Source organism: Schistocerca serialis, chromosome 2 (assembly GCF_023864345.2).
Source record: "Schistocerca serialis cubense isolate TAMUIC-IGC-003099 chromosome 2, iqSchSeri2.2, whole genome shotgun sequence".
Lineage (NCBI taxonomy): Eukaryota > Metazoa > Arthropoda > Insecta > Orthoptera > Acrididae > Schistocerca > Schistocerca serialis.
In genome coordinates, this window is record NC_064639.1 from 914,890,698 (window position 1) to 914,905,965 (window position 15,268).

Sequence of the window (15,268 nt, forward strand, 5' to 3'; positions counted from 1 at the left end):
GCACGGCGACCAAAGAGCAGGTCGAACTGCAGTACCACGTCTCCCAACACCGTAAGCTGTGATACACGCACCACAGCTCGGCAGATAGGAAAACACTGATAGTATATGTTTTGAGTTCCATTTGCTTGTTTTATGAGCTCTCTAATGTCGGTTCCAGTCAGGGCGGAGCTCTTCTGCATCTTGGGGCTGCTCAGTATCAACCAGCCTAGCGGGTCTAATAAAATGGGGCGCGGTTTTGAGGAAATTCACACAACTTCTCCGAATCTCAAAGCTAGATTTCAAATTGAATCCGTATTTCTAGATTTCGAGAACGCTTTTGACACTGTACCACACAAGCGGCTTGTATTAAAATTGCGTGCTTATGGAATATCGTCTCACTTATGTGACTGGATTCGTGATTTCCTGTCAGAGAGGTCACAGTTCGTAGTAACTGACGGAAAGTCATCGAGTAAAACAGAAGAGATTTCTGGCGTTCCATGGGGTAGTGTTAGAGGCCCTCTGCTGTTCCTTACCTATAGAACCGATTTAGGAGACAATCTGAGCAGCCGTCTTACGTTGTTTGTAGATGATGCTGTTTTCTTATTGTCTAGCAAAGTCATCAGAACATCCAAATAAATTGCAAAACGATTTAGAAAAGATATCTGTATGGTGCGAAAATTGGCAACTGACCCTAAATAACGAAAATTGTGAGGTCATCCAGATGAGTGCTAAAAGGAATCCGTTAAACTTCGGTTACCCGATAAATCATTTGAGCCGTGGGGGAGTCGCTGGTGCCAGTGATTCTCTTATCTAGCAGGGGCAGTAATCCCTTTCGTTCTGGCATGCGCGTTTTCTCTTTGGCTTTCCTCTTCTGCCCGCTATTTAAGCGCGGCGCTTCCGGCTATGTCTCGCTTTGTTTTCGGCTACGCGGCCCTAGTGGCCGTGCTTGCCCATGTGCGAGTATGTTGTGTTTGCGAGTGTCGGAGAATTGGGCCGTCAGATATAACAAAGATCGGCGTCCCTTTCAGGGTAGATTAGGGGATTGGTCTTTATTCAAATTTTGCGATTCAATCCGGCCAAGAATGTAGGGGTAAACTGCATCACGCTTTCGAGGCCCCTGTCATATTACAAAAATCCTTAGCGCCGTGAACATTGAGGTTAAATAGCGTCAGACAAACGTTTTCGGATCCACAAGAATCAGATGAAGGCCTGGGGGCAGGACCAGCTAGCTGGCTCTTCAGGGAGCTAGCCCACTTCTCAGTTGCGACGTGAAATTTACAATCCTCAAACCAGTCACAAAGGGCGATCACAAGAAAACGCAAACACAGGCTTGTAGTTCACAAAGATTTATTACACGTCATCCCAAAAATAGCTTTACAAAATCTTTTACAAAACCGGCCTTCCAATAGACACCAATAACAAATATACTTGAAGACCTTATACAGTCTTTACAAGAAACAAGTTAAGTAAAGATCATTCCTTTTAACAAAAGCCCGCATCTCGTGGTCGTGCGGTAGCGTTCTCGCTTCCCACGCCCGGGTTCCCGGGTTCGATTCCCGGCGGGGTCAGGGATTTTCTCTGCCTCGTGATGGCTGGGTGTTGTGTGCTGTCCTTAGGTTAGTTAGGTTTAAGTAGTTCTAAGTTCTAGGGGACTGATGACCGTAGCAGTTAAGTCCCATAGTGCTCAGAGCCATTTGAACCATTTTTTTTAACAAAATAACGAACAGCCCCAGATAAATATAGACGATAAGCACAACTGCCCAAAAATTTAGTAGGAATTTACCGGGACTAAATCCACATTGTTAAACAAGCAACAGTACAGAATGTTAAGTAACAAATTTTAAATTGTTGTATCCGGATACCGCTCCAGCTACTGCCGGGTCTGGGTGCTGACGAATAATCTCCATTTGGCTCGGTCTTCACTTTTCTTCCTCCACTTGCTGCCAAGTCACACCTTTCCTTTCCACAGATATTCTCACTCCAGGTTTTCACCGCGTTCTTGGCCGCCCTCTAGGTATTTTTCTCTCCATATTTAGTTCTTCCATAATTTTGGGAAGTCTACCCACACTTCCTCTTAATATGCCCGTACCATCTCAATCTCTTTTTTTCGATTTCACCTCTCATACTTTCTTGTTTAAGATCCTTTCTAATATCTACATTCCTTACTCTGCTCATTCTTGTTTTTCCCTTAACTGCTCTGAGAAATTTCATTTCCCCTGTTTGGAGTCTGCTCCAGTCCCTTTCTGTCATTGTCTACGTTTCTCCTTCATAGGAGGCAATTGGGAAGTAATAACTCTTACACATAAGGAATTTTACTTTTTCTGAAACTTCCTGATTCCAAATCTGGTGTTTTATTGTTTAGTACAAATTGCTCCCTTGTGTAACATCATATTAATTTCGTTGGTTATTCTTCCATCACTAGATATTTCACTCCCTAAATAAGTGAAACTCTCTATCACTCTGATGGGTTTCTCCATTCAAAGTAATATTCCCGTTGATCCCTTTGTCTTTTCCAAATACCATTACCTCACTCTTGTATATATTTCTTTTTAATCCATACCTTTTCATTATCTACTTCCACACAAGCTGTAACTGTACATCTACCTCTTTATCACCCCATATTTCCAAATTTTAAGTAAAAGAACAAATTCCCAACTGGAACCTTAGACCAATCAACATATCATAGAACAACGGGTTTCCGCCAATTATATAGTGATTTATTCCATGGAATTCACTCGTGAAATCTCTTTCAAGTATAACAACAATATTTAGGCAGCAAAGACAGTTTCTTAATAGGCAGTTTAAGTTCCGCGCAACAGCGGACACACCCCAACGAATGACCCACCCTAATACAAGAGTGACCAAACTGCTAGGAACAGACGACGCACCTTGGTGCACCCCGAACACATTAACGAGAACAATCTCGAAATAATTACAAGAGCGAATACTCAACTTTTGTCAACTACTGGGGCGAGTAGCGACTGACATGATACAGCCAAGTAACGCCGAGTGTTACCAGGACGTAGCTGGCCGAACCAACGCCGTCCGAACATATTTCAATCAAGGCGCCGCCCCCTGTATTGGTCAGTCCGGAACTGATTGTGTCCGCCGCTCTTAGTACACTGTGACATTAAAAAAAGGACAGACAACCAAACCAAAGGACATAACACAAACCCTCTCATTTCAGAGTTAGGCCCCCTTTAAATGTAATACCCTTAACATATGCAAGACCCCAAACAAACAGCATGGAAATTATTCACTTCTTACAGGTCATAATTCTTTACTCTTGCAGGCAGACCCCAATAAAAAAGCATAAAATCTGGAGAAGTTAACGGCCTGCCGAACCAAGAGCATAAAAACCCATAATACAAGACACGAAAGTCACGGCCCCTTCAAACGGAGACCACAGAATAAATCATAAGATACTCAAGTAACATTACAAGCACTCTGTGTTAACACTAAACATGGCCTGCGCACTATCCTCGAATGACTCATGCAGCCTTCACACTACTCACGCTTAGTGCTCCCGTCACTGAGCAGTGTTTTACACTCTTAACATCACTACCCAACATTTACCGGAACCAAGAGTGAATTCCTTATTCCCGCCACGGCGGGGATAATCACATATGGATCACTGTTTTCGCCTGTGAACACAAATTACGATCGGATTGGTCACAAAACACAACTTCAAAGAAATAGCAGACACCCACCCTTAGTAGCAGCAAACGACGAGAATCCACATAGCATACATAGGTATCCAGCATCAAGTAGTACAATATTCACCCCATCACGCCGCCGACACATTCCTCAGATCATAACACAGCGTCGCGAGCAACCAACGCTCCTCCGTAACGGTCACTCCAAGACTCGCCAGCACAACATACAGTGAATCACTTTAATATTCGGACACTGTGATATGTTAACCTTGTAGCATCATAACTTTATTCGTAAGAAAACCAACAAAACATGTAACCAAGTATTATATTCCGTGATGTGTCTTGTAAATAATATCTCAAACTTTATTAAGATAACGTACATATGTTCTTTCATAATACTATTTAAATACAACTCTGTCCTATATTCGCGTTACTTTAATATTCGGACACTTTGCAGAACTAATAATTTCAAGACAAGATTTTGTGGAACATAAAATGTTTCAGTATCTTGTCGGGTACCCATTCTGTTTTATCACTTCTTTCAAACGCTGCGGCGTACTGCAAATGATCTTTTTTAAACAGTCCGCATGTAGAGTGTCCCATTCTTCTTTTGATCAACACTTCAGAGTTTCCTTGGACGATACTGGTGTTTTTCTAATACGTCGCTCCAATGCTCCCCACGCATTCTCAATGGGACTGAGACCTGGTGATTGAGGTGGTGGTGGTAAGACTTTGGGGCAATTGTACAACAAATATTCCTGCACAATGCGAGCCTTATGTTTCGGGTCTTTGTCCTGGTAAAACTTGAACGTGTATGGTTTCAGCACTTTTCCATAAATTGTTCTTTATTATGTTCAGATAGACATTTTTGTCCATAATACTGTCGATGAATACCAATTCGCCCCGGCCAAATATCGATATACAGCCCCAGAAAAGAATGCTGCCACCTCCATGCTTTACAGTCGGTTTAATATTTGTGACGTAAATTCTTCGTTCTTCTTCCGCCGCACCACGTTTCGTCCATCGCACCCAAAAACGTTAAATTTACTTTCGTCGGCAAAAATGATGTCGTTCCTCCATATTTCACCCTTCGTAATAAACTCCCTGGCAAAGTACAACCTCTTCTCCCGATTCTGTTCATTCACATACGGTTTCTTCCTGGCCACGCTTCCATTATAGCCACTTTCATTCAATGCTCTGCAAATCGTTTGAGGATGTGCCTTCTTGCCAGTCTCTTTTAGCAGCTCACGTGCTAATCTGGGTGCACTGACTGTAGGATCCTTCTTTAGTTTCCGTATCAGCTGCCTCTTGTCACGCTCCTCCAGCTGCGGTGGTTAGCCCTTTTGCGGTATAGAGTCGATACAGTCCTCATTTTTTAATCGTCTGACGATATCTCTCACAATACTCTTACTTACGTTGAGCGTGGCAGCAATTTGCCTATATGATTTACCTTTCACGTTGTGAAAAATCACGGGCTGTCGTATCTCAAAACTACTATTACCTTTCTCGTGGCATCGTACTGTCTGGACAGTCGACCTCGCTTGTAAACACACACTTGCCTTCTGATTCGAAGTATTTACCCCGGTGTGAACGGTGAAGACAAGTGCGGCACTGCCATCTGTCCAGATATGAAAGTAACGCAAACATCGAAGAGTGCTTTATTTCAATCGTAGTATTTAACAAGTGGTAAACATCATTCATACTATTATTTACTAGACATCTAACTTCGTATATCACGTGGATATATTATATTTTTCTTTTATTCAGAACACAGCTATGACGCAGCAAAGTAAAAATCTCTTAGTGTCCGAATATTAAAGTTATTCAGTATATTGCCAAGCAATGGGCAAGCACTACCACTAGGGTCCCAGAGAGGAAAACCAAGCAAGCCATAGCAGGAAGCGCTGCGCTTAAATAGCGCCCAGAAGAGGAAAACCAAAGAGAAAACGCGCATGTCAGAACGAACCGGATTACTGCCCCTACTAGTTTAGAGAATCACTGGCGCCAGCGACTCTCGCCACAATCCCCCCCCCCCCCCCCCCCTCATCAGTCAAACATAAAGGCCGTAAATTAAACTAAATACCTAGGAATTACAATTACGAACAACTTACATTGTAAATAAAAAATGTTGTAGAGAAGGCAAACCATAGATTAAGTTTTATTGGCAGAACATTTGTAAAATGTAACAGATCTACTAAAGAGACTGCCTACATTACGCTTGTCCGTCCTCTTTTGGAAGATTGCTGTGCGGTATGGAAATCTTACCAGTTAGGATTAACGGAGTTAGAGCAGCACTTTTTGTATTATCGCGAAACAGGGGAGAGAGTGTCACTGACATGATACAGGATTTGGGGTTGACATCATTAAAACAAAGCCGTTTTTTGTTGCGGCGGAATCTTCTCATGAAATTTCAATCACCAACTTTCTCCTCCGAATGCGAAAATATTTTGTTGACATCAACCTTCATAGGGCGAAACGATCATCGTAACAAAATAAGGGAAATCAGAGCTCTCACGGGAAGATATATGTGTTTGTTTTTTCCCGCAAGCTGTTCGAGATTGGAATAGTAGAGAATTATTGTGAAGTTGGTTCGATGAACATTCTATCAGGCACTTAAGTGTGGATGCAGAGTATAGGCTTTAACATTCCATACTGATTTTATAGATTTATTTTTTTGTTGTTTGAAAATAAAAATTTTACGGCATGTAGTGGTATTCATTCTTGAAGGATATTATTTAACATTATCGATTTTCTGATTAAGCTAGATCAGAATATCATTATGACTAGATATCTTATCTAATATATTCCTTTAGATGTAGGTTGTCAGTAGCAGCGCTGTTTCTAATTCATTTGTAAGCGTGAAGTTTCTGTTGTGGACACATCATTGGCAACCACTCACGCACACACCGTATATACACCATAATAACGAGGGTTTAAAGCGTACCTGAGAAGAGAATCGCGGATAGAAGCAGGAGTATAGTGCAAAAATGGAAAAGAAGAAAAAAATCCTATACTCTCTCAAGCACTCTGGAACTTCAACACATAGAATATTGATTCCTGGACGACTCTTAATATATTTACATGACAACACTACCTTTACATAATTATTCAAACACTCACCTACACTTCTGTCTACTGCTTACACTCACACTTTTCCAACATTCATCCGCCTTCATACCTGGAATATTACCTACGGTATATTTCTACAGAGAAAAATAAAAAAAAGACAGATTATTAATCAAGAACAAATGACATATGGCCACCACAAGCGTCTAGAGTTCGCACAAGTTTTTAGTTTCTCACGATGACGTTGATGAAGTCGTTAGTACCTCTGCAAAGCTCACCTTTGCCACAAAATAGAATGACGACAACAGCGCTTGGAAGTGTCGATCCCGTTGCAGGATGAAGAGGTTACGAGTAGACTCCGTCACGTCAGCCAGTACGACACCCTCATCTCATGCATGTCAGTTCTCTAGTAGGAGCAGTCGAAAAATCCAGCCACACTCAGTTTGGAATTAGACTCAGTTTGGAACCAGTTGATTTCTGTCTTAGGCTATTCGTTGTCATCAGTACCACTGTAACCACCACACTTCAGTGCCTCCGGGAGCACGGGGGTCTTCAGTGGTACACCTTCCCAGCCGTTTGCGGAACTGCGTCAGTTGCTGGTTTTGCAGACCAGAAGTCAGCATGGCGGCGACTGTCGTATCTTGTGCCAGTCAACGCCGCTACAGTGGAATTTGAAGGCCGAAATCTTCACAGCGGGAAGAAATATAGTGGCAACGTCCGGAAGAAGACTAGCATCTCTCCAGCACAGACATATTTAGTGCATGGGTACAGCACCTGATCAGCAATCAGTAGTGTTATCGAAATCCAGGCCGCTGCTAAGCATTGTGACCGAGGAACTACATGACACCTGGGGCATATGCATGTTTACAAGGTTGGCCCTCGCGCGTATAATTATTGGCCACCCTGCCATCAAAAGCCGTCCACCAGTGCAGTCATCGTTTAGCATCTGCTCCCAGGAGGACATAGCTTCCATCACCATAGCCGTGTCGATCTTTAACTGATTCATCGCCATCGTCAGAAAGGAATGTTTACTTCATAAGGTTGCTCTGCTCTAGTTGCTGCTCATACGACTACGCATCACCACCAGGGACCGTGGGCTCACAATTACGTTACGTTTATTACAGGTGAGCTTTGGGTCTTCACTGAACACTGAAACGGAGAAACACATCGACTTGTTCCAATCCTTGTGTGGTGTCACCGCCAGACACCACACTTGCTAGGTGGTAGCCTTTAAATCGGCCGCAGTCCGTTAGTATACGTCGGACCCGCGTGTCGCCACTATCAGTGATTGCAGACCGAGCGCCGTCACACGGCAGGTCTAGAGAGACTTCCTAGCACTCGCCCCAGTTGTACAGCCGACTTTGCTAGCGATGGTTCACTGACAAATTACGCTCTCCTTTGCCGAGACGATAGTTAGCATAGCCTTCAGCTACGTCATTTGCTACGACCTAGCAAAGCGCCATTACCAGTTACTACTGATGCTGTAAAACATGTACCGTCAAGAGCGATGTTCACCATTTACGGATTAAAGTTAAGTATTCCAACAGCTACGTCCTTTTTTTGCTAAAGTCTAACTTCCTTGTCCTGTTCCAGACCTCACGCCAGCCTGCGTGAGCTAAAGCGCGTGCCTTTCGGCTTCCTCTCATAGTGGGTTGGCTCTCTTGCCAATCCACAACACCTTGTGTGACTGCATCTGCTGCTGCTCCCACTAGAAAACCAACATGGTAGGAATGTGGAGGTGGTCCAGGTCGCCCTGACTCTTGACATCGATATTCTCTAATGGAGTTGACGCCGTTGCACTACCAAGGGCTACTCTTTGGCAGCACTGAATTTTGGCTCCACTTGTAGCGCAGTATGTCAGAGGCGAGCTGCAGTGTTGGCGTTATGCTGCGGCTGAAGATCGTTGTATCATCAGATGGATCAGCGGTGTCGGGCGCATACAGGATCGGTCCAAGGACTGAGCCCTGCAGCCTGATAACACAGATACGACGAACAGTGGATATTCCAGCTCCAGCTTGCATATGGAAGGTCCTGTCGTCGAGATAAAAGCGGATGACGTGTACATGTAACACTGGTACCCATTGCTCAAGTAATTTCAGCAAGGGGCCGTCATGGAGCACAATATCGAATCCTTTGGGGTTGTCGAGGAGCACAGCCCGAAGTGCACGCAGCACTCCTAGCGTCGAAGACCTCCTTCACTAACCGCAGAAGATGATACCGGGTTAATTGATCGACTGCCAACGCTCACACCATAAAAACTAAGCACCAGCATTGATGACCAATTGCTGTCCAGGAAACCCCACATTCCATCGGACACACCATCCACTATAACCGCCCAGTGGCGACTGCCACCCTGCCTTTTTGCATAACTCACTACCTCTCTTCCACCAGAAAAGAGCGAATCTTACCATTTATATCCTTTTACCCTGAATTTTAGTCCTACTCTTGAACGTTTCTTTTACATTACTCCTTGCTTCTTCGATGTATACATTGAAAAGTAGGGGCGAAAGACTATTTCCCTGTTTTACAACCTTTTTAATCCAAGCACTTCGGTCTTTAAGTTCCAGTCTTATTGTTAACTCTTGGTTATAGCATACATTATATATTACCCGTCTTCCTGTATACCTTATCCCTACTTTTCTCAGAGTTTCGAACATCTTGAACCATTTTACATTGTATAACGATTTTTCCAGGTCGCCAGATTCTATGAACGTGTGTCGATTTTTCTTCAGCCTTTCTTCTGTTTTCAACCGCGACATCAGAAATGCCTCATGGTGCCTTTACCTTTTCTAAAGCCAAACTAATCGTCATCTGACAACTGCTCGGTATGACATAAATTTCAGCTTGATACGTCTACTTATTCCCGGGAGAAATGGTTTTTAACAATTGGACAGATAGACAGACGGACAGAAGGACGGACAAGCTGTACGGCTTCCGCTTTTACAGACTAAGGTCCAGAACCCTAAGTGTTAACTATTTTACAAAAATTACGCGTTATCACGTTACAATGCAGTTGATCATAAAAACAAGAGGTCTGCCGCTCTTTAATGAAGCTGAATAAAAAACCCTTTTTTAAGCTCACACGCGGCTCTCACGTAGTCTACCCGTAATCCACGCACCTTGCTTATGTGTTCTTAAGCTCGTATTAAGCATAGATCATTCTTCTCTCGCTAGCGAAGCTATGTGCTCTGATAACCAAAGTTCTGACAACACCCATCATCTGGGAAAGGTAGTGGCAGCTATTTGCTTGTAGATACGTCAGTGTGAGTCGACTTCCAATGAAGTGCCGGTCCCAAGGTACCTGTTATACCGGCCGCTACCCGGTCGGCCGCAACTTCAAATGCGCGCGCCGCCAGTTACGCCGTCGCACTTCGTACAGCCGCCACAGCGGCACGAGGGCGCTGTGTACTAATATCCGAATTGTATGATGTTATTGTCAATGTTCCTGTAGCACAAGAAATAATTAAGATGACTTATTCTCAGTATCAATGGTAAATGCAGTTGTAAATGCAGAATACTCAATTCTACTAACACGTAATGATTTTCTTTGACATGAAAGGTTGCAGATTAGAAAGTGCAACATCATTAAAGCCACCTTAATGGAGACTTGCTATTTTCAATAAAAAGAAATGTACTTTCCTTGGGCGCCTGTTTTCTGAGGGCCTGCCGTTATTAGAATATTATGTTTCACGCAGCTTTCGCCGTTTGCAGACGCGAAGTGCCGCTCTGCAACACGAAGCTGAAATGCTGTGTTAAAGTGCACCAAAATCTTGACGGTTACGTGAAAGGCTTTGATTTTTGTGCGAGTAATGTTAATTTCTGTTCAACTGCGAGTTCAAGCAGTCTAGCATGTTTGTGTTTCACGTATTAGCCATGAAATCTAGCAAAGCTAAATGTCGCGCACATTAAAATCCGACCAGCTGCATTGTTATGCTAATGAGAAGAGACTCAGTTCTTTCTGTGAGGTTCACATTGAAATCTTGTTATAGAACGGATTAGAGTTTTTTGTTACATCTGAATTACAATTATTTTTTGTAGTGAATCGTGAGACCTGATCCATGGTGACTGGTCCAGGCTAACAAAAACTGTTTCTGCAATGAAATATTAATTCACTTTCAAGTGAAACACTTAATCAGATAATTCTCAGCCCGTGAGTTCCTATTTTAAGCCGTGTGGCGTAATTAAAGACTTAAAATTATGTTCTCGCCCGTAATGGCGTCTTTGAAATAAAATCAGCTCAGTAATAATTATGTGATGCCTTTCCCTACACTATTGAAAGGAAAACACAAGTTTACACCTTCATAGAATTAATTATTATTATCATAAGAATGCTTTTTCATCCAGTATTAATAACAAACACAGACCATTCTCATCACCAATCGTTAATGACGTCCCTTTACAATCAAGCACAAAACGAAGAGTCGTTAGTTTTTTCCCTTTCTTCCCCGTTAGAGGACTGTCTATTCATTTTTATCTTTGTTCACAGATTATCCTTGAAATACATAGTTTCCGTATTAATAGTAATTTTCATTGTTCTTTTTCTATATCATTTTACAATATTTCACTGCATAATCACAACACAACTGCAAGGCGGCTAGTCTGACGTCACGAGTTGTTGAAGGGCCCGTATATCTTGCCGCAACGTCATCTACATCTCTTCGAGTGTTTTTAATCATTAGTAAGAATAATCAATAACTGGGCTAAAACTGGTTAATTTTAGCCTCAATTTTCATCAAACAAAGTATTACTTATTATATTTGCTGGGGGTATAATAAGTTCTTCTACCACGATGTGAGCTGAACCCTTCTTTGCAATTCACAAAGACAGCACACAGAAAACTCTTGTACATAGTATGTTGTGTCTTGAAGACTTTTCCATGGTGGGTTTACTCATAGGAAAATTTATTTTCTTGATTTGAAAGAGATCATGAAAATATCCTGTACATTCTGTTTGTTTGGTTGATAGATGTCTTTGAAGTTTTGATAGTTTTATACATTCGTTGGATAACGGTTCGAAACAAGTGGCGCGCGCACGCGCGCGCCCGCCCGCGCGCGCGCGCAAGCACACACACACACACACACACACACACACACACACTCATATACACACACTGAAATATCGGCTCTCTCTCAGCACCGCAGTACATAAACCGGAGCTCTAAAACATCGGGATTAAATTTACGAATATATGTTTCAATCTTCTTTGATATTTTGCTATTACTTGGACTCGACATTGGTTACTAACGATCTGACGTGGATCACTTGGATGCTTCGTCTTAAGACAAGACCCTGTCCGAAACCAAGCGTCCATATTAACGTGGACTAGCAATACCGGCAGCCACGAAGCTAAGATATAACAAGCAATCGCTGACTAAGGTGGATTTACACACACAAGCGACGCAATAACACCGCGACTGGCCCAAGATTCCACCGACTTGGAAGTACTGTTGTAGGAATTTAAGTGACAGTGTTCTCACTCGCCCGTGCCATGACCTTGACAGTGCACCCCGTCTCATCCGCCTCGCAGTACCTACATGTCCCTCATTCTCTTAAGTTTCATACCAACATATCCACTCTTTCACAAGTTTCCTTACATTGTCACTAAATTCTATGTCGTTGTTTGAAGTATTTTGACAGACTGGGGAACTATAACGTTAAGTTCCAATAGATCGACAAGTGTGCCTGAGTTGTTAGAAACGTTTTTTCTGCCTCCACTGTTAAAGATTTATGCGTCGGAGCTAGGCATTTTAAGGAAATTGACAGAGAAAATAGTATTTACAAATCACTACGACCACAGCAATTTCAATCATCCTCAAAAATCCATTCAATATATCTGTGATTTTCAAATCTCATTAAATCCGTACCTGCGTAAAGAACGTGCTGTCGTTAATGCTTTCTCTGTTGGAGCTCTACACAAAACTGTTGAAGACGGTGAACGATACACAGAGGTGTCGGATATAAGCTAAACAGCGCATAACTAATATACAGACTTTTCGATGTACTCTCAAATTTTACCTGTGAAAATTACACGCATATTCGGTAACAATTTTCTCTCCCCCCTCTCTCTCTGCCTTTATATTGCAACGACTGAGTTATATCAATTATTGTACATGCCGAAATGCCAGTGTCTCAATATCAGTTGTGCAAATCAGCAAACCTATAAATTCTATTACTAGCCAGTTATTAAGAAATCTCTTTAATACTCATGCAGCGTTATTTTTACGAAGACGTAGAGTAGTGTCTAGTGCCGTAAACTCACGTTCCGAGAGATCGAGCTTCAATTCTTGGGTGAACCATACCGCTAAAGAAATCCGAGCAAGGCTCCATCTGAAACAAACTTAGCTGTGGACGGGACGTAAAACACCAGTCTACCTTCCTTCCTTCCTTGTTGTATCTGGAAACTGAAGGAGCATATTCTAGCGAGTGGTTCTTGTGAACGCTTGTGTCGTAGAAACTACCAACTCGGCAAGCTGGAGATCGCATTGTAGCGTGTTATGTGTTTACCCCGTGAGCAGCCACCCAAGACCACACACCAGCCCTGTAGATCAGCCTACAGGACGTAAATATCCGGCAGCCTGGTGACACACGCTTTCGGTAATTTTCAGTATTTAAAAAATGTACTGGTGGTCCGCCTTAGCAGTTTCTTCTGACGTCTTTCTTTCTGTGTAAAAAAAGAAACAGGGCAGATTTCGACATAACGGAATCGACCATTCCCTTGTGCGTGTTATAGGATGGCGGCAAGGCAGTTCAGCTCTTACTTCATTCAGTACTCACTAACCTCGACGACTGACGAGTGAAACCCCTGAATTTAGTGGTACGTTTTATCTTGTCCTCGACTCTCGACCAGCGTTCACGGCCCCTTAACGTGGGTTGCAGTCCACGGGTTGACAACCGCAAGAGCGCCACTGGGATGCTCTTGGCAGACATGTTCTCAACGAACACCCTCTGCCTGAACCCCGCAAGAAGTGAAAACCGTCTTTTGAGAGGACTCCTCAACAGGTGTAAAATCGTCAGTGCCCGACGAGGGATATTCCTTGGTGAGGTTTCGATATCGATCTTCATAAAAATGTTTTCAGAAATTACCTCATCCAGCCGCCTTTTTAAATAGATGTGTTTCAGGTGACCACCTGCGGTAATTCCTGAAAACCTTTTTATATAACAGTCACAATGTTCAAAATGGTTCAAATGGCTCTGAGCACTATGGGACTTAAGATCTGAGGTCATCAGTCCCCTAGAACTTAGAACTACTTAAACGTAATTAACCTAGGGACATCACACACATCCACGCCCGAGGCAGGATTCGAACCAGCGACCGTAGCGGTCGCGCGGTTCCAAACTGAAGCGCCTAGAACCGCTCGGCTACGCCGGCCGGATTGGCCGAGCGGTTCTAGGCGCTACAGTCTGGAGTCGAGAGACCGCTACGGTCGCAGGTTCGGAACCCGCCTCGGGCATGAATGTGTGTGATGTCCTTAGGTTAGTTAGGTTTAAGCAGTTCTAAGTTCTAGAGGACTGATGACCTCAGATGTTAAGTCCCATAGTGCTCAGAGCCATTTGAACCGCTCGGCCACACCGGCCGGCAGTCACAATGTTCTACATCCACAATGGATAAAAAGTTTTATCGGTCTTTAAGATGGAAATCTGACAAATGCCACACACAAACTTGATTTACGTCCGTTATCCTGTCTTCTCTTGTGAAATCTGTACCCTTTTTCGTTTTAAATACCTCCATCTCTCTTACTTTGTTTCACGTCGTCCATCATTGTCTGTAATTATTCCGTCCATCAATGTCCCTGTCTCTTAACAATTGTCGAGTAATGTATTTTCTGATCATCTAAATCAGATTTAAAAATGTGGTAACGAAGGTGTACAGTTAGTTGATATTTACCTCGGTAACTGCGTTATCTTCAACAGATTGGTTTGGTTGGACGTGTCTTATGACGCTTGTGATTGGCTTTTGTTCTGTTCCAGACGATAGCTGCCGGCATGTGGACCATCCTGGAAACCATACTACTCGGAGAGTTCCTGTTGTACGCCACGGTGAGTCAAATTTCTTCACCTAGTTATTTTCCGGTCATGTATCCTTCCTTCTACATACCTGCTGAGTTGAGTAACCTTCCTCGCAAACAACCTTCAGAAGCAATGACGGATGGACGGCAGAAAGGATGGATTGCACCCGCTCATCAACCTACAGGCAGAGCACGAATGCAGTTGGAGACACCTGCGGCAAGAAAGGTGCCCTGTAATGAACAATTCCTGGACTGGCCTCAGATGGTTTAGAGGAAACTACGAAAATATAAATGAGAACCTTCGTACATCGATATTTAAATTGGATGATGATGGGACAACAGCTGGTATAATTTTTATTAAAAATTAAACTCCTTCAGCTGTACTTAAGGTTCAAAAATGGCTCTGAGCATAATGCGACTTAACTTCTGAGGTCATCAGTCGCCTAGAACTTAGAACTAATTAAACCTAACAAACCTAAGGACGTCACACACATCCATGCCCGAGGCAGGATTCGAACCTGCGACCGTAGCGGTCGCTCGGCTCCAGACTGTAGCGCTTAGA

At 43.1% G+C, this 15,268-nt stretch overlaps 1 protein-coding gene across 1 annotated transcript in view; it reads left to right on the plus strand.

Annotated features, from left to right (window-relative positions):
* LOC126456513 (probable G-protein coupled receptor 179) overlaps positions 1-15,268 on the plus strand; it is a 1,523,402-nt gene that overhangs the window by 1,352,121 nt on the left and 156,013 nt on the right. Inside the window, exon 9 of the mRNA XM_050092263.1 lies at positions 14,669-14,737. Coding sequence (XP_049948220.1) covers positions 14,669-14,737 — 69 coding nt within the window. The remainder of the gene's footprint in view (positions 1-14,668; positions 14,738-15,268) is intronic.